At 32.6% G+C, this 19004-nt stretch overlaps 1 protein-coding gene across 1 annotated transcript; it reads right to left on the bottom strand.

Annotated features, from left to right (window-relative positions):
- Window positions 1–6078: 6078 nt before the first annotated feature.
- On the bottom strand, window positions 6079–11786 carry LOC104908177 (31 kDa ribonucleoprotein, chloroplastic). Its single transcript, XM_010697262.4, has 4 exons — window positions 11320–11786; window positions 11090–11188; window positions 8064–8357; window positions 6079–6714 (listed from the first exon to the last, which is right to left on the bottom strand). Exons 1-4 carry the CDS (start codon window positions 11689–11691, stop codon window positions 6523–6525), a joined length of 957 nt encoding a protein of 318 aa, XP_010695564.2. The 5' UTR covers window positions 11692–11786; the 3' UTR covers window positions 6079–6522.
- Window positions 11787–19004: the final 7218 nt, after the last annotated feature.

Genomic DNA, 19004 nt, shown 5'->3' with positions numbered 1-19004 from the left:
CCGTGCTCCATCTTGTATTTGGGTTATAATTAACCTTTGTTTTAGTATTGGGCCTTAGTTATTGTATGTAGTAGGTGATAAGTCATTTTTATATATAGTTTTTAGATGCATTTAGTTGCATTTTAGAGCATTTAGTTTGATATTTAGTTTCATTATTGCATTATATTCTTAAGTTTTGCATTTCTATTCCTATTTGGTATGTTTTCTTGTTTTTGATGAATTTCAGGCATTGAGAACATATTTGGATTATGATTAGCTAAAGTTGAGGATTAGTAGAACTTGGAAAGAAGCTACAATGAATAAGGATCGTATGGATATGTCATAGTACGAGTTTGAGCAAAAACGAAGCGGAAAATCATTAGAAGAAATATGAAAAAGAGTCACGTCTACTCTTCTGATCATAACATTTGATGTGATTTTAGAATCGAGTAATTCCACCAGATTCGGAAACTAGACTTGAAGATCTTTCCAACGATAGGTGGCACACCCCGAGGAGACTTCTAGTCAAGAAGTTATGTCTTTCGGAAGATTGCACTGTTTCTGCTGGAATCTGCCACGCGTACGCGCGGATCACTAATCCGCTTATTAGTGATTTATTTAAGACTTTCCTTATCTTGTAAATTACTTTCCAAGTCATATTAGGTTATTGAATATTATTTAGATAGGTTTTCATTCTTTCTCTCTCCTCCTTCCCCTCTCACGTTATATTCTAGGTTTTAGGTTTAGTTTTCTCTCTCTCCTTTTTCTCTCTAGTTTCTAGTTGTAAACCCTAGTTTTTATTCTTCTTCATTAATTCATGAATTTTATTAGTTTCTTTTGTTGATTTCTTTGATTATGTTTTCTTGTGTAGATTTAGTTTTATTATTTATTTCATGATAGAGTAGTTTCTTTTATCTATGGTTAAGTTGAACCCTAGTATGATTTAATTCATGATTGTTTCTTTAAATTCTCATATTAATTGTTAATTGTTCTTGCTTAATTGATTGTGCATATTCCAATACTAGATTAGGGATAACTAGTATTATTCTAATTCCATTGTCTTGATCACAACGGGAGTTGGATTTTGACGGATTTGAGTATTTCAATTAAGGACATAAAGTTCTCCACGGGAGTAGGTAGAATGGATTGTTAGGAAGTTAAAGTACCGTGTTTAATGTCTTTAATTTGCATGATTCTACGGGAGTAGGCTTGAATGCATATTAGAGAAGCCATAGATACTCGGGAGAGGTCTATGGTACTTTATAGGGTGGACTTTTCCTTGTGAACATTTAATTATTGATTAGTTTGGGGTAGGAATTATTTTGTACTACTTCGTGCTAGTGGGGATACTTAACTGTAGAGTCTTTTATTTATATATTGATTAGTATAGTTGATTCGACCATTATTGATATTAATCTCCTTTAGTCTTACCATTATTTAAGGGCTAATCTTAGAACAACTTTCTCTCTGTGGGATCGACTCTGACTTACCCTACTACATAGTTAGGAGGATTAGTTAGGTTATTTATTTTTGTTAGGTGCGCGACACGCCTATCAGTAGGCATCCCTTGTATCAGGTACATGTGTTAATATTAGAGTTAGGGTTGTATATTATCTTTCTTCCCAAGAGCATTGCAATACACGTTTTACACAAAACAAACCAAACCTATAGCCATCGTGACAAAAACTCTATAACCCTATGCATATTTTTTTGCTTAATTCCTAATGCATTGCAATCAAGGATTAGGGAGAGCGAAAAGTTATCACAATCATAATAAATAATTGCAAATAAATAAGGTATCATCCCACATTGGCGATCAAACAACCAACTTCATTATGCTCTCTTTAGATATGCTCGTTCATGAAGTTTATGTTGAGCATTCAAAACTTTTGTATTTTCATATACTTTCTCTGTTTTGAAATTAATAATCATATTAGCTAATTTTGGCCTTTAGCTTTCACTCAACAAATAAAAAATAATGATCAAGATCCAAGAATTAACTAGTTAACTATTTAAACCAATACAAAAGAACCTAATTTTAAGAAAATACCATAATCTAAACCAAATAAAATAAATAGAAAAAACCACAAATATAGTGTTAAAAAGAAGAGGTCTTCCATCATTAGAGATCAAGTCAAGGTACAATCGTTGACTCATGTGATGCTCTTCAATATAGAATAAAATACAAAAATGTAAGATTCCACAAGATGAGATAAATACTCCCAACAAACATTTTGAATGACGTACGTAAATATGGACTACTACAACTTTATGTATACTTTGTCAAAAAAAAAAAAAAAAAACTTTATGAATAGGATTTTCATCTGCATGATCATAATAATCCCTACGAAAGGTACTTACAACAACACCATATTATTGAAGGTACATGAACTACAATTAGTGAAATTTTGGGAAGTACTGAGGACTTAAGAAAGTTGGGGAGTCAGTCAACATTGGTCCTACCCTCCTTTGTTGATTCTTTTGAGACAACCAGGCAAGAAAAAGCTATAACTATAGATGAACCTTGGATATACAAGCTCAGAGACCAACTATAGGGACCAAATTATCAAATCTATAATAAAGCAAAGGTGGAACAAATTATGAAATCCATAATAAAAGCATGGAGTCCAATATTAGAGGTGGTTCAATCACTTTGGCTCCTATTAGAGGTGTTTTGGGAACAAATTTAATAAAATGAGATATTTCTAATATATTTGGAGTGATATTGAATTAAAAATCCGAATGTCTTAAATATGCATGAAACTTTCACAAATCAAACAAATCCCTAAACAAACTAAAGTATCTGGTACGAGAAGATATTTGTTATCAACTACTCCCTCCGTCCCATAATATAGTGCTTGATTCCATTTTTTCACAGGAATTAAGGTAAATAGAATCTAAGAGGAAAGTAAAAACTTTTTATTATTAAAATAAATATTGTGTGGAAAAAGGTGATCTTAGGAGAGAGAATGAAGAATAATTGGTGAAAGAGCATTAAATGCAACCCTTGGGTTGAATAAACAAAGCAAAAAAAACTATTTTCAAGAAGCAAACATATAATGATGACACGATTTTTCTAGGCAAATCACAAAAAATTATGGAATTAAATATAGAACCAAGCACTATATTTTGGGACACCCAAAATGGAAATGAAGCACTATATTATGGGACGGAGGGAGTAGACAATAGAAATGGAAATTTCTTCTAGAGCAAAATGAGACTTTCACTTGAAGTTTATCAATTGAGATAGATATAAGCCGAAAACTCTAAAAAAAAATTCAATCAAATAACATCATACGGATAAAAAGAAAGATGGTATATATAGTGGAACGAATTGCCATCCTTGTTTGTACATGGCCCATCACAAGGTTCCTTGGCTAACTCTAGCAAAGATTGGTGCGACATAAACATTACCAACGTTCTACAAAGTAGTAAAAATAAAAGAAAAAAAAAATTTAAAGTGCCTCGTGCCTACTACCTAGTATAATAGATTTGGCCCTAGAATGGATGACACATATGGTTGGGACCATAGTGACAGGTGCCTGAGGTCGCGGCATGCCACATGTAGGCCAGCCAGGGCCAAAGTTTCTTGGGTAGAATTGGGAACTTATGGCCAATTAAGCCCTCATGAAAGTATGACTACCTTAATCATTCCCAAACATTACCAACTAAGCGAGTCAACATCCAACAAGCTTTATTTTTGTGATTTCATGAATAATCTTTGTGTAAGTAAGATGATAACTAAGCTAAGCTGAGAGACAGAGAAGACGGTTCACAAGACTACAACTGCCTTATACATTTATCATTTATGTAGGATGGTTGGAAAGTAGACAGTTGATAAGCATGATATATAACCATTTCTTTTAATGCCAAATGATAAGTATACCAAGAAAAGCCCAAGAATGTGGTTGAGTGTAGTAATTGTTGCCCACATCCAAACTTCAACCACGCAAGAGCCGTCGACGTCACCAACTAACTATCTTTCCAGGGACGGTTGGAAAATTTTCATTGATGCGGAGCTAGCCTACTTGAATGAGTTTGCAGCTACTCCCGAATAATTGATCTAGGCGGTCCAAAAACTCAGTGCTTAAACTGCTCAAGTCATGCTATTATTTTCCATGATCGTATCAGTTTTGCTGTATGTGATTTGTGTAGCATAGCCTGCTAAGGGTTAAAGGAACTTAAATTTGCCTTGGACAATCACTTGTACGTGCACCACATGCGTCTTTGTGTTAATCTATGTTCAAGTTTAGTTTCTTGGTGAAACTTGGGGAGTTTGACAGTTTTTAGTGAGCGAAATGAAATTTTTATTTAGCCTATATCATTCATAAACAAATACTCCCTCCGTCCCATAATATAGTGTTTACTTCTCATTTTTCACAAGAATTAAGGAAAATATAAAGAGTTTTAGGATTTCACAAAAATATATATTTAAGTAAATGTTTATTGGGTATTTTTGTCTTGGAACTAGTTTTTTTTCTTCTTTTTCCTTTAAAATAAAATGAAAGAGCAATAAATATACCTTGGAATGGTGTAAAACAATAAATAGGGGCACATATTTTAAAAGAAAGTAGGGGTATTTTGGAAAATTTTATGTAGAAATGAAGGATAATTTAGTCCAAATAAATTGATAAAAAGGAAATAGGCACAACATTTTGGGATACCCAAAGAGGAATGCAAGCACTATATTATGGGACGGAGGGAGTACAACATCTCAACATAATTAGTTGGAACTTAAATTTGGAAAAGAAACAAAAGAGACTAAAACTCTAATTTGCAGCCATTTAACCAAAGTAAAATCAGACAAAATAGAACAGCAAATATAGGAGAAGTGTACAGTAACATGTTAGGCACTGTTACAGATAATATACATACAAACTGCGTAAAATATGATTTTCATAAACTCCCTCCATTTCTATACTTCTAGTTTGAGCCTCCACTAAAATTATAGAACACTTTCTAAATTTAGTAACTTCAACTCTTAGCTTATGAAATTACCCTAATTTTTATCTTCAGCTAAAAGTTTCAAGGAAAATACCATGCAGCATGAGGCAGATTTAAAAACTCGTATACATATATTGATAACTGTGGTCTTTCCAGTTTCCACTGAATCGAAGGTCGCTTATAAATTTTTTAATTCCGTGATGGAGAGAAAATGATACATCAGCAGGAACCATACTATGCATGAAACCGCAATATGAGGGGTGAAAATAGAGAATTTTGGGAATCCCAGCTACAAAGATATGCTCAAATTTTCTGGTATAGTTTGCAGTGTGATTTATAATTCCGTAAAAATGAACCTCTATCTATTACATGTAAGTTCTAGTGACTATCAATCTAGCAAGTAATAGAAAACAATAATACGAATAACAACACAATAAAAGAGTAAAAGACACACAAGAACTTTTACGTGGAAACCCAAGAACTAGGAAAAAAACCACGAATCTGCACTAGGAATCGATTAACGTTAAAAAAAGATTACAAAAGCACTCCAAGAACTCTCTCTCTAGCTTTTTCTCTCCTGAATATGAGAATGATAGTGTAGAATACAATTATAAGCGTATTAGGGTAAGCCTAGAAAAAACGTGTTTCCGTGTCGATTTAGGCCAAAATAGCCCACCGCTCGATCCGGCGAGTGATTCGCCAACCAAATATGCACGCGGGCCCGATTGGGCAAAAGGACGCCCAATCGTAATGCGGTCTTTCGCCCGATCAGGCGAACAAGCCCGATGCGGTCGGGCGCATAACGAAATCACCTGCTATACTGCTGGCCTCGGGCCCGATCGGGCGGCACTGCCCTACCCAATCGGGCTAAGTACCCGTAGCACTTTTAACGTCTTTCCCTTCTACGCAATCTCATCTCCACACTCATACACCTCCTTGAGCCCCATATTGACAATATACCCAACCTTACAATTCAAATACTACAACAACAACAACAACAACAACTAAGCCTTATTCCCAAGGTGATTTGGGGTCGGCTAACATGAATCGTCAAGTGGAATCGTGACCAGAGGAGATGGCATCGTCAAGAGTGATAAAAGTTATAACCTTACAATTCAAATAATAGACGTAAAAGATTTTATAAACACAAAAGGCTGGCATCCCTATGGTTGAGAACTAAAGTCCTTTGCGATACAATAAACATATACTGAAGTGGAATCGTTTATTGAGAATAATACATTGTACAATCTCTACAAGAGGACTAACACGTACTGCCTCATATGAAGGAATAAGGATACAACAGAGAATAACTATGTTTTTTGCGACAAGTCTGCATTCATGGAGTTATACGCTTCTTGTATACCTATGACGAGTTTAGACGATACAATTAAAAGTTCTAAGCTAGGTTTACTTAACACGTATAAATCAAATATTAGGCAGAACAGTGATTGCACAGATATGTGAGAAAAATAAAGGAATGGAGCAAAAATGTACACACCGGTTTTCAGAGACCAAGACTGCATCCTCAATATTGAACAAAAAAAGGTCCTTTCCCACAGTTGTCAATAAGTATCCCCGAAAGATAAAACTTTTCTTCTTCTATGACTCGTTAGGCTGATCTTCAGAAGCTTCTTTCTCATCAGGCACACCTGTAGAGTTTCCTAAGTTATCTTTCTCACCGAGCACGCCTGTAGATTCATCTATGTTATCATTTTCTTCCCCTCCATTTGTTGTTTCACCTTCACTATTCTGCTCACTGAATTTTAAGCGTACTGGACGACCCAAAAGTTCCTATATGAAACAAAAAGAAATTTATAAGCATCATGATACTAATTCATCACTGAAGTTTAAACAGCATCTTACATGTTTATGGATTAAATATTGAACCATAGGGCTAAGTTTATCATTATGAAGATTTAAGAGAAAAATTGTAGTAGTGTGGAAGAAGCTGCTGACATAGAGCATTGCACATGCAGCTTTATACTCACTACAGATAATGAATTCCAAAAAGAAATCAATCATGAAAACAAATAAAATTAGTTTGGAAAAATTCACAAGAGAGAGCTCAACTATTACCCGTCTTCTTTTATAAGTCCTAACTATGGATTATTCCCTACAGGTCCCAAGTTTACTATCTTGTGATTTTCATAGGTCCTGAGTTACTTATAATCGCTTTAAAAGGTAAGATTTTTAAATGTTTACCATCTTCGAACACTTTCAGCAAGTGACAAAGTTCTATAAAATGCGGCAAACATTTAAAAATATTACCTTTTAAACCGTTTATAATTAATTCAGGACTTATAAAAATCACAATATGGTAAACTTGGGACCTGCAAAGAATAATTCATAGTTGAGACCTATAAAAGAAAATGGGTAATAGTTGGACCCTATCTTGTGAATTTCTCCAATTAGTTTTAAATAGGCATAAATAATAGGCACTCTTACTATTTAATGATGTAAGAAAAAAAATTTATCATTCTATAATAGCAACAAGTTGCACCTATATTTCCAAAACCATGTTAAGAGTACTCCCACATTTTCCTTCTGAATTGCATGGCATTGGACTATGGTGAAAGCACTGGATGTCACCAAATAACTTTACCAGCATTGTGCTCCTAAGAGTGAAAGATTCTGTCTCAGCTTTTATTGCAGTTAAATCCCTTGCTGGACTTGCTTGCCTCCCTCAAGCGGGAAGCTGAAGGCCAAGAGATGCATCATGCAGGCTGTAAGAGATCACTGGCTAATGTAGTGAAGGAAAAAAAACCAGTCTGACTGATTTTTTAGTCAATAAGAAAAACCCTTATTTTTAATGGAGGAGTACAGTTTTATCACTATAACTTGACTATTATAACAAAAACATAGCTTATGCAAAAGTGACCCTGGGCCCACAATAAAGGTGGATTCTCATAGAAAGAAATACTAAGCCTCAGGTCTAATAAGCTTAGATAAGTTCCAACAAGACTTAATAAATTAGAAAACAAGTTTCAATAACTTCAGATTAGTTCTAGTAGGTTTAGACAAGTTAAATAAATCTAAGGTGAAGAAGAGATTGCACCTAGTTGTAAGCTAGGTCAAGATAAGATTTTGTGTTGGGGCTAAAGGCAAAACAAATGAAGCGGAACAAAAATATTCTTCTATACCTTCCCATCAAAATTAGAGATAGCAGCCTCTGCTTCTTCCCTTGTGCTAAATGAGACAAAGCCGTATCCAGCAGATCTTCCTGATGGACTACTCTCAAATATGACCCTAGCTGAAACAGGAGTGAAACTGGATGAAAAGAATTCTCTGAGGTGGGTGGATCTTGCTTTCCACTGTAGATTGGATACATAAAGTTTATGACGCGTCTCTTTAACAGCAGGAACACTAGGAGGCTGAGGTCGAGGCTTCTTTAATCTCCTTGCAAACTCCACCCTGATAGCCCTTCCTGACAATTCCTGAAGCATAAAAACACAATTTCACATGGTATATAGTGAAGCACTCAACTAAAGTTTGATAATAATGTAATTGTTCATCTCATTGCAATAAAATATGAATCGAGCTATTATCTACATTAGGATCTTGTCAATATTCTAGCTTAACAGTGAATCATCTCTTGGAAAAATGTTACAATGTTGACAGCACGTATAAAACTTCACTTGGACATGCTTCTAGGATTATAGACACCATTTAAAGACCAACAGCCAAATAGCCACATAGACAAAACGACCTAGTGAGTTAGAGACTCAATGGTTTGAAATTATTCATTTAAGATATTGAATATCAGCTAGCACCCAAAGAAATTGATAACATGTTGTTGTACCCTAATAAGGCAAACTTAAATAGTTATAATCATAGTAACCATACTCGAGAAGTCAATATTAATATAAAGTTCAATAAATTAAGTGGCAGTATGAAAAGGTGATGGAAATACACTTTTTCATGAATGGATTGGAAGAAATGATATAATATTCTCCATATTGCAACACAAATTGTCCAAGTATATGGACACATTGGCAGTTTGGCACAAGTCCACGACATTAGTCATTAGCCAATCAATTAAACATATTACTTTGATACAGAGGATTAAGAACCAACTAAACATTTCATATAACCAACCTGGTAGGTTAACTGCTCTTGCGAGTTAAAAAAAATGAGGAAACTGAGGCCTAAGGGTGTACTCTAAAGTAGTGCTCAGCTAGAAAAAGCATTGCATTTCCATCATACCTTTGATGGATAGAAAAGTTTTGATGGATGCATAATAAAATTTCTATGAATTGTATCACGTTTCTCACAGTCTGCATAGCTTCTGGGCATCAGCATTACCACTTCAAACTTAGCTTTGACTTCAGAGTTCACAGTTCAGACTTTGAAACACAAGCAGTCATGGCTGAATGCCGAACACTCACCTTTTTGTTAGGTTCATATTCAATAGACAGTGTCGTTATAGATAGATTCCCCATCCCAGTAACTCTGCTATTACCACGGCCTCTAAGCATCCTCTATCTTATTCAGCAGCGTAAAGATGCTCACATGACCACAAAGCAAGTAAATCGATTTCCAATTATAACCTTATCGTCATTTAGCATCCTAAACAACTAGATACTATAAACAGGCAAGTGAAATGGCTTGAGGTGCCAGATCCAACTTCTGGTGACATGTTAGTTCTACATGACTTAATATCTATACAAATGCCTTTAGACCATAAAGAAAATCTGCTAAATACCAAGGAAGACAGTCAGATATCCTGCTATGCTTGCTTCAACCTGAAAGAGCACTCAAAGCATCTATCTCTCATAACAAGGCTCGCATTTACCTTTTTTTTAATAAAAGGTAACCTACTAATATCTAAATCTAATAGTAGGTAAGAAAAGTCCAACTCTCCAAGTGCATCAAAAAATTTCAAAAATAAACAAGCCATACTATCATATTATGAGATATATAACTTATCACTACTTGAAGAAACATCCTCACTGAGACTTCAAAGACAAGCATCCCCATATCAAAAAATAAATTGCCTCCTCCATATTCTAGATGCTTTTAGAAGCTTTTAAGAGCTCAATGGAGAAGAAGGCTAGGTCTCTTTTTCTTATGCACTTCAAGATTAATTTTGAAATTTTAGACATGAGCAGTTAGCAAGATTTGTCTGAGAGACATGAGCAAGATATTTTGCAATTACAAGAGGTACCAACTGAAAAAATTAAGTGAAATGATGAATGCTTTTGTAACTTAGGCCAAAACAACAAAAAAAAAAATTGCTATTTTCCAAGTCCTACCTTAAAGGAAATTTTATAAGGCCCTCTCAGATCAAAATAGACATATACAAGACTACCAAAGGAGAGAATTCTACTTGTAGACAAAACTCCTCCTACTTTCGTGTACAAAGATGTACAGTTTTTCATATAGGTAAGGTAGAGTAGTGACTAGTGAGCTTCCGTGTTGAGTAGAGTTACAAATGCCTCTTAAGACTATAAGCATCTGCCTCCATGATCACCATACAAACACACTCCTGATCAATATCACACATGTAATTTTGGGCCAATGTACTATTACTCCAAGAACTATAGGTTCCTATCCTCCATGTCATAATGTCGCTAATTCTAACATTTTTGTTTCTAAAGCACTACAACAGTATACCATGGCGAAATTAAGGGAGAAAATGTATGCAACTTTAACCTTACTAGTTTACATTAAGTAAAAAGTTTATTTTCCTTAGCTAAGAAGATATGTACTTAAGGCATGTTCTCTTCGACATAAAACAACTGAACTGAACTGATTGCAAGTGAACTGAAGTGAAGTGAATTGAACCGATTGCCACTAAAGTGAACTGAATTGAACACAACTGAAATGAATTAAATTATAACTAATAGAAATGATAATTGAAGCTGAACTGGATTGAACTGAACTGAACTAATTGCAACTGAACTGAAGTGAATTGAATTGAACTGAAAATAAGTTGGGGAGAACCGGCCCTTATAGAGTATCATGTTTGACATATACCTCTTATACACCACATTTTTCATTCCCCTCCTCCCACCTTATCTCTGGTGGCAAGCTTACATAATTCCACTTCCCAAACATCCTATGGTTCAATTGCTTTCTTTCTTTTCTCAGAACAGAATTTCTGAACTAGAGTAAATAAGTAAACAACATTTTAGAGCAAAAGAAAAAGAAGACAAACTTTTTTTACCTTGGAGTGAAATTTATCAATAACAGCCTGAGCATCATCTCCAGAAGCCATTGTAACAAAACCAAATCCTCGGTTCTTCCCATCTTTATCCCTAATTAGCTAAAACAATTTCAAAAAACAAAGGTTACCCATTAAACAGAATAAAAAACCCATATCAAATACAAAAAATAACAAATAATTAAAAATGAAAAATGAAAAAAATTATAATTACTTTAAAATCAAGAAAATACCTCAACATCCTTAACAATCCCACACTCACTGAAAATCTTCTTCAAATCATCAGGAGAGAGAGAAAATGGCAAATTAACTACATATAATTTCCTCTTTGCAGCTTTATCATCGTTTTCATTGTGAATTTCCTCTAATGCCACTCCCTCAACAGACTCAACCGAAGCTCGTAGTTCATAATTTGGCCTGATAAAAGGGATGTTGGAAGGGTAGAGGGATAATTTGAATGGGAACGAAAGGGTAGCATTGGAAATGCGAAGATGAAATAGAGAAGGTGAAGATTTAACAGAGAATGGAAATTTAGAGAGAGAAAGAGAAGGTGGTGAAGTGTGGAGGTGAGAGAAGAGGATAGAGGCTGCTGTTGTTGCTTCCATGGATGATGTTACCACGACTCCACTGAGTTTTTGAGTCCAGGAGTTTTTATTTGTTTAGCCTTTGCTCTTTTGCTATAAAACGCAACGCATTCGATTGATATTGGATTTATTATTGTTTTGAGTGCTGCGTTTTGTTTATATACATAGGTAAAAAAAAAAAAAAAAAAAAAAATTGTTCATCTCACCCCTTCAAACACTGTAAAATTACGCCAATCACATTATGCAACTAGACTAGAACTTAACAAATAATCGTAGTTGTTAGTACAAAGCCTGGATGGTGGACCAGAGACCACCTTCCTCTACGTGGTCTTACTCCAAAACACATCACTTTAAATATAAAACGCAAATTTGAACGATAGGAAATTAATTAATTAAAAAAAAATTGTAAATTCCAAAAAATCCTGCTGAAAACTTGCTTTGAATCCCGCGAATACTGCTCCATGAGTTGAAAAAAAAAAGTAAATAGTAAAATCCTAAAAACAACCAAACCGCAAATTCTTCCTGCAATTTTGGTAGTTGAATTTCGTTTTTTCATAATCAATAATGGGTGTGAAGAGAATAGAATAGAATAATAGCATCAAACTCTCATTTGCATATTCTCTCTCATTTGTTATCACAGACTTTTTTTCAAAAACAAAAATATAAACTACTATTATTTATTATTTTTTGTTTTTGAAAACATTGATATCTTTTATTTTAGTTTGAATTATTATTGACACAAATCTAAGAGGTACTAGATTAACTTACTTTGCTAAAAAAACATCAATAATGGTTGATTGTGAATTTCGAGATAATTCGGATTGTCGTTTCGCTTCGGATGACATTAACAATGACGAAGATATATTGGATGGAATCGACATACAAGGAGAAGGTATTTTAATATTATTTCGTTGATCTCATTTTTCCTATTTTTTGTTCTTATTTGTTATAGAAAAATAAATGTGCTGACGTAGAAGATGTAGTTTTATTTGGTGTTTGTGTATGTTCTTTTAAGATTTTGATATATTCAATGTTATTTTCTATGTAAATTTCAATTTTTTCTGAACTGAACTTGTGTAAATTAAATAATAATATATGATGTAAAAAGGAACATCTGACTCATGGAATTATAACACAGTAGTAATTTGTAAATCCTCCAATAATGATATGAAGATTATATTGTCAATTCAATTATAATATGGTATCGACTTGTAAAAAAAACATTATATAGTTGTTTGATAAAAGGTACATATGAAACCATTAAGAGAAAAAAAACGTATGACTCACGGAATTATAACATCATAGTAACTTAAAAAGAACATCTAATAATAATATAAAGAACATATTGTCAGTTCAATTATAATATGGCGTTGACTTGGGATAAAATTGTATAATTGATTGATAAAAGGTACATATGAAACCATTATGAAAAAAAAGAACGTATGACTATGGAAATAGAGCATGATAGTAATTTATAAAGAACATATAATAATAATATGAAGATCATATTGACAGTTCAATTATAATATGGGATCGACTTGTAAAAAAAATATTATATAGTTGCTTGGTAAAAGGTACATATGAAACCATTATGAGAAAAAGAACGTATGACTCACGGAATTATAACATCATAGTAACTTAAAAAGAACATATAATTATAATATAAAGAACATATTGCCAATTCAATTATAATATGATGGAATTGGGGTTGGCAAAATGAAATTGGAAGCTCAAATATCAGTAAAGGTAATGTCATATATAACCTTCATTTTTTTTTTTACCATTTGTCTATCTTTATAATCATTGTGTAATAATTTACATGCATTCATAAATTATTTCAGGAATATTTGGATGTACCTGAGAATAGCTCTGTTGCGCACCCTACCAATCCTGAAGCGCAATTGCAATTTCATGGACATGATGACTACTTTGGAATCAATGTTACTCCTTTTGGGAATTAGAATATTCAGGTTATTTAGAAATAAGTGAATGAAAAACTATTAGAATTTATAGTCAACCTTTTGTATTTCATGTTGATTTGTGATTATTTGACATTACTCTTCTAAGTCGTTTGAGCAATGGATGAATATCTAGCATTTTTTTTTTCGGTGTCTAAGTTCAAATTGTGATTTTTTATTTTTTGGATTTTATAATTTTAGCGTGGATAGGTGTATTTTGAGGTGTTGGGTTGTAATTGTCCTCACAATAATTATTTTAAATATTTTTAGAAAGAGATTATTAATACACATGGATGTATCTGTAGTGTCTAATTATAAAATAATTAGAGCATATAATGATTGAGAGCAAACAAGCTACACACACAAAAAAAAAACGAACAAAACAAAAAGGAAATAACATGAAGGTAAACACCAAAGAACACCATACTAATTTAAAAGGAACATTTGCAGATGAGATTTGAGAAACCAAAAATTATAGACAATCACAAAAATTAATGATCATGGAAAAAACATGAAAGTAAAAAAAGGAACACCATAATTATTTAAAAAGAACATATTCATATAAGACTTGATATTACATATTAGTGATACTAAAAAAATCATAAAAATGAAATGAACATGATAAGATATAAAAAGAACACAACACATACATTAAAAGAACATTCACATTAAAAACAACAAAAATGAATTATGAATATAGGATTTGTCAAATATAATATATAAGTACTAAAAGAACATACAATTATAAAACAAAGAACACCCGCACTGTTTATGAAAGAACATAAGGACATGAAAGTATATTATATAAAACATAAAAATATATTGTGTATTTTATGACGTAGTATAATAAGAACTTGCAAAGAACATGAAAGTATATTATATAAAACATAAAGTTTATTACAAAGAACATTAAGGTATTTATAAAAGAACACAGGATCAAATGTCAATATTATTAAAAAATGAACATAATTATACGAGAATACCATTTAAAAACAATTAACTAAAGCTATTATGTGCACCACATGCACACGAGTCTTTAAATTTATTCAGTGTTTTCAAGCTTCTTAAACTTCCTTGCCAAGACCTGGAGTTCGACCCTTTTGACATTAGCATTGTCGGTGAGTAAATCAATGCAATATTGTATATATATCCTTAGCTTCTTCAAACCTTCAAATTGTTTTAATAAATATAATTATTAGAATAAAATAACAATCTCAATTAAAAAGGAAAGAACATGAAAGTAAACACCAAAGAACACCATACTATATTAAAAGGAACATTTGCAGATGAGATTTGAGAAACCAAAAATTATAGACAATCACAAAAATTAATGATCATGAAAAAGAACATGAAAGTGTAAAAAAAGGAACACCATAATTATTTAAAAAGAACATATTCATATAAGACCTGATACTACATATTAGTGATACTAAAAAATCACAAAAATGAAACGAACATGAAAGTATATAAAAAGAACACAACACATACAATCAAAGAACATTCACATTCCATACATGTCAGAGTATGCACATACAATAATTGACATAACTAAACTACAAAAAATAAAACAATTCATGCAATTAAAATTATATTATCACATAACAGGTTAAAAACAATTCCTACAATTAAAATTTATTAATAGTTCAGGCAATTTAATTTTACTAACAATTCATGCAATTAACACAATTATAATTCAGTAACAATTCTTACTACCAATTCAAATTCACTATTCAATTTATACAATTAACAACATACTAACAATTTACCAATAAGTATGACTTTATGAGAGAAAAATAAACCAAATTCTAAATAAGAAACCATAGCATAGTTTATATTCTAAAAAAACGCATCACTGTATGTCTTCTTTTCATTCAGCTTGTCATAGTACAAGTTGTTTCCCAAAAACCTCCAATTGTCACTATTTCCCTCAATAAGCAAAGCTTCAATTGGAAGCTTGAAATAAAAACTCAAAATCATCCAATTCATTCATTCTCTCTTGCGAAAGTCATGAAGATTAACCCACCAAAAATTAATTTGACCCACTGGTTTGATTTAGTGCTTTGTTCTCATCCATGGCGTCAATGGTGAAAAATCAATGTGAAGAGGGCATGCAAAACCTTGAATGAGATAAATATGAATTTTGAAATTTCACAGGTATTTTATCAAAACCGGATATCAAGGGATTTCTATATATATATATATATATATATATATATATATATATATATATATATATATATATATATATATATATTTAAATCTGTTTATATTATCTGATTTATAGATATTAATTTTTATAATTTTTTTTCCACAAAACATGGTTATTATTTTTTAAAATCAGTTACTTTCACAAAAAAATTAATAGATAATATTGTAGCATTTAATTTTTTTTTTTTAAAAATTTACAGCGATGAATCTGGAGTTCTACCGCAATTTCTGGGAGAATTTTACTGATTTCTGTCATTTTGTTTTTTTAAAAAAAGTTATTTATATAAATAGCGTTTTGTCAATTTTTTTATAGTTAATTTACATTCCTTGCGTTTTGTTTGTTGCAAATCGCGTTTCAAACCGAGACCACAATGTACAAGGTGGTCTCGGGTCTACCTACAAATTTTGCTTGTTAGTAGGGTATTAAGGAGTCGAGTCTGCTCATGAATCATTCGAGTTCGGCTTGGTAAAAGCTTGACTCGAGGGAGTTCGAGTTCGACTCACTATGCTAACGAGCCAAGCTTGAGCTAGCCTTGGCTGGACTCGAAAGTTCGTGAAAGGCTCAAAATTTCTTTAAATAAAAATTTTTATGTAAAAATATTGAGTTTTCCACATCGATTTATAGTGTAAGCAATAGCATTTTTTATTCATAAAATGTTACTGTCCTAGTATACTTAAGGTTTGATTTTACCCCCACATTGGTTAAAAAATAGAAGATGAAGCTTATGTTCTTTACAAAAGGAAAATAATATGTTTTTTGAGTTCTCTCATTGGACGGAAAATAAATTGCTAACCTTTGTTTCAAATAATGTTAAAGCTAATTCATAAAGTCCCGCATGCGTGGGAGAACGAAGCATATGTTTTTGTTCACTCTAAACTACTACTCCAAATATCTAACTCAAGGTATATAAAGTGGCTCGAGGTCGAGTCGAGCCTTTAGTCAATCCGGGCTTGTATTGAACGAGCTCAAGTCGAGCCTCGAGCCGAGCCAAGTTCGTATTCAGATTTTTTAAGCTTGAGCTGAACCGAGATTTTTGAGCTCAAGTCGAGTCAATCTTTTCCCATTTTCGAGCCGAGCCAACTTGGTTCGGCTCATTAACATAATCGTAGTTGTTAGGGTTCTTATTATAGGTCTAGGCCCATTGTGAATTAATCTCGTGTTCAATGCAAAGCAACTGAGTCAAAAAGGATATGAGTGGAAGCCCTACTCCAATTGGGACCGTTCCAAGGTCTCTCATACCTAATTCCCACAATATATTCTCCAACTGATAACAAAAAAGAGGTAACTTAATCATACTAAACAAATTACATACATTAGGCAATTCTCTCCATTTTTTTTGCTTTCTATTATTGAGCCATCTGACTTAAGAATTAGAGAGGGTTCACCCGAAAATCCCCGTGTTAGTCTTCTTGTTTTGTAGGTGACGGCCTATTTGAATATCAACCCAACATTCATCATACTTAACTCCAATTAGTCAATGCCTACTTGCTAATTCCACCCATATTATTGATTTAGTATAAACAATATAATTTATAAATAGTGTTTATCAAAAATATAGTTTATTAAATTTTAGAAAAATAAATGAGAAAGTTAGTATTCAAACTATTCCTAGTTTTTGGGGAAATTTCTTAAGATACCCATAAGTTTTTCAAAAATTACACAAAATACCATTGAGATCTATTATTATTCATATATTATTGTGATTATTATGACAAGCTCAACGTACACGTGATATTATATAGTGAATTTTATATAATGCTTTGTTTAAATAAAAGGGAATGAAGGAAAATGGCATGGAGGGATATGGAGGGATGTATTTCTCCTAACAATGGAGAGATTTGGAAGGTAAACTCCTCACTCTTTTCTCCCCTCTCTTTACCTTCCTTTCCCTTCCCTTCCCTTCCTAGATATGTAGTCAAACATATTTTAAATCAAAAAATAGTTTACAACTTGCACCAAAAACAAAATCATTCACGCCTTTTATTGTTGGTTTTATTTTTTAAAATGATGTTACCTTAATTTTTTTTTTGAAGTGACCTTATTTTTTTTTAAAGGGTGCTCAATTTAACCTCTTATTAATAAAAGTAACCCCTTATTTTTTTTTCTTTTATAAATGATTACTTTACCCGCTTTTTTCTACTCTCATATTTACCAAAAATCATTATCGGAATTCAGAGAAATGTCATCTTTCTAATGCCTAGAATACACTGATTGAACAGGAAAAAAGATACATTGAACTTTATGATTTTGATTCAAATTACTTCTAATTTGATATAGATTTCTAAGATATATTCGCAAATTCATATAATATTTAGGAAATAAAAGTATTCTAATTCATCATCAAGTGTAACTTGAATGAATTCCCAGCTCTATTTCCTATAAATTCAATGAAAAACCCTTTTTCCAGCTCTATTTCCTATAGTTGGTGCTTACCGTCGAAGCTTCGAGACCCCCTCAGCCTTCTCTGTTCCTAGCTCTATTCTTCGATGCTCCTAAGAATGGGAATGGAGGAGACAATCAGGCTAAGGCAAATAATTAAGCTCGAGTGTTTGTCATGAGCAATCGTGAGGCTGAAACGACTGCAGGCGTAGTGATTGTTACTTTCTTCATCTCTTCTATTTCAGTTGAGATTTTATTTGATTCAGGAACTTCTCACTCTTTTATTTCCAAAACCTTAGTGGAAAAACTTAAGTTGGTAAACCCGTACTCATAAGCATGGATATAGTCATACCTTTTGCAGATGTCATTAATGTTTTTAAATTATATAGACATGTTTTAATGACTATAGCAGGGGTAGAATTTTCTTCAGACTTAATTGAATTCGAATTAGATGACCTAGATGTTGTTTTGGAAATGGATTGGTTGGGAAAATTCAAAGCCCAAATAGACTGCAAAGCTCAAAAAGTAACCTTGAATTTTCTTTAGACTTAATTGAATTCGAATTAGATGACCTAGATGTTGTTTTGGAAATGGATTGGTTGGGAAAATTCAAATCCCAAATAGACTGCAAAGCTCAAAAAGTAACCTTGAAAGACCCAAAAGGAGACAAAGTAACCTACAGCAAAATAAGTCAGAAGCCCAGCCCAAGAATGATTTCTGCCATGCAACTCAAGAAATGTATAAGAAAGGGGTATCCATTATATTTGTGTAGTATAAAAAAGTTGGAA

This window comes from Beta vulgaris, chromosome 5 (assembly GCF_026745355.1).
Source record: "Beta vulgaris subsp. vulgaris cultivar EL10 chromosome 5, EL10.2, whole genome shotgun sequence".
Taxonomy (NCBI): domain Eukaryota; kingdom Viridiplantae; phylum Streptophyta; class Magnoliopsida; order Caryophyllales; family Amaranthaceae; genus Beta; species Beta vulgaris.
Note: the sequence above shows the minus strand (reverse complement) of the source record. Positions and strands in the feature narration are given on the sequence as shown.

Bases quoted from the DNA above. Each gene is read 5' to 3' on its own strand.
- LOC104908177 (XM_010697262.4), bottom strand. From the start codon at position 11,691: ATGGAAGCAACAACAGCAGCCTCTATCCTCTTCTCTCACCTCCACACT. The intron at 11,189-11,319 runs GTATTTTCTTGA...AAATTGTTTTAG, and splicing joins GGATTGTTAAGGATGTTGAG to CTAATTAGGGATAAAGATGG. The intron at 8,358-11,089 runs GTAAAAAAAGTT...TTTATGCTTCAG, and splicing joins TTGATAAATTTCACTCCAAG to GAATTGTCAGGAAGGGCTAT.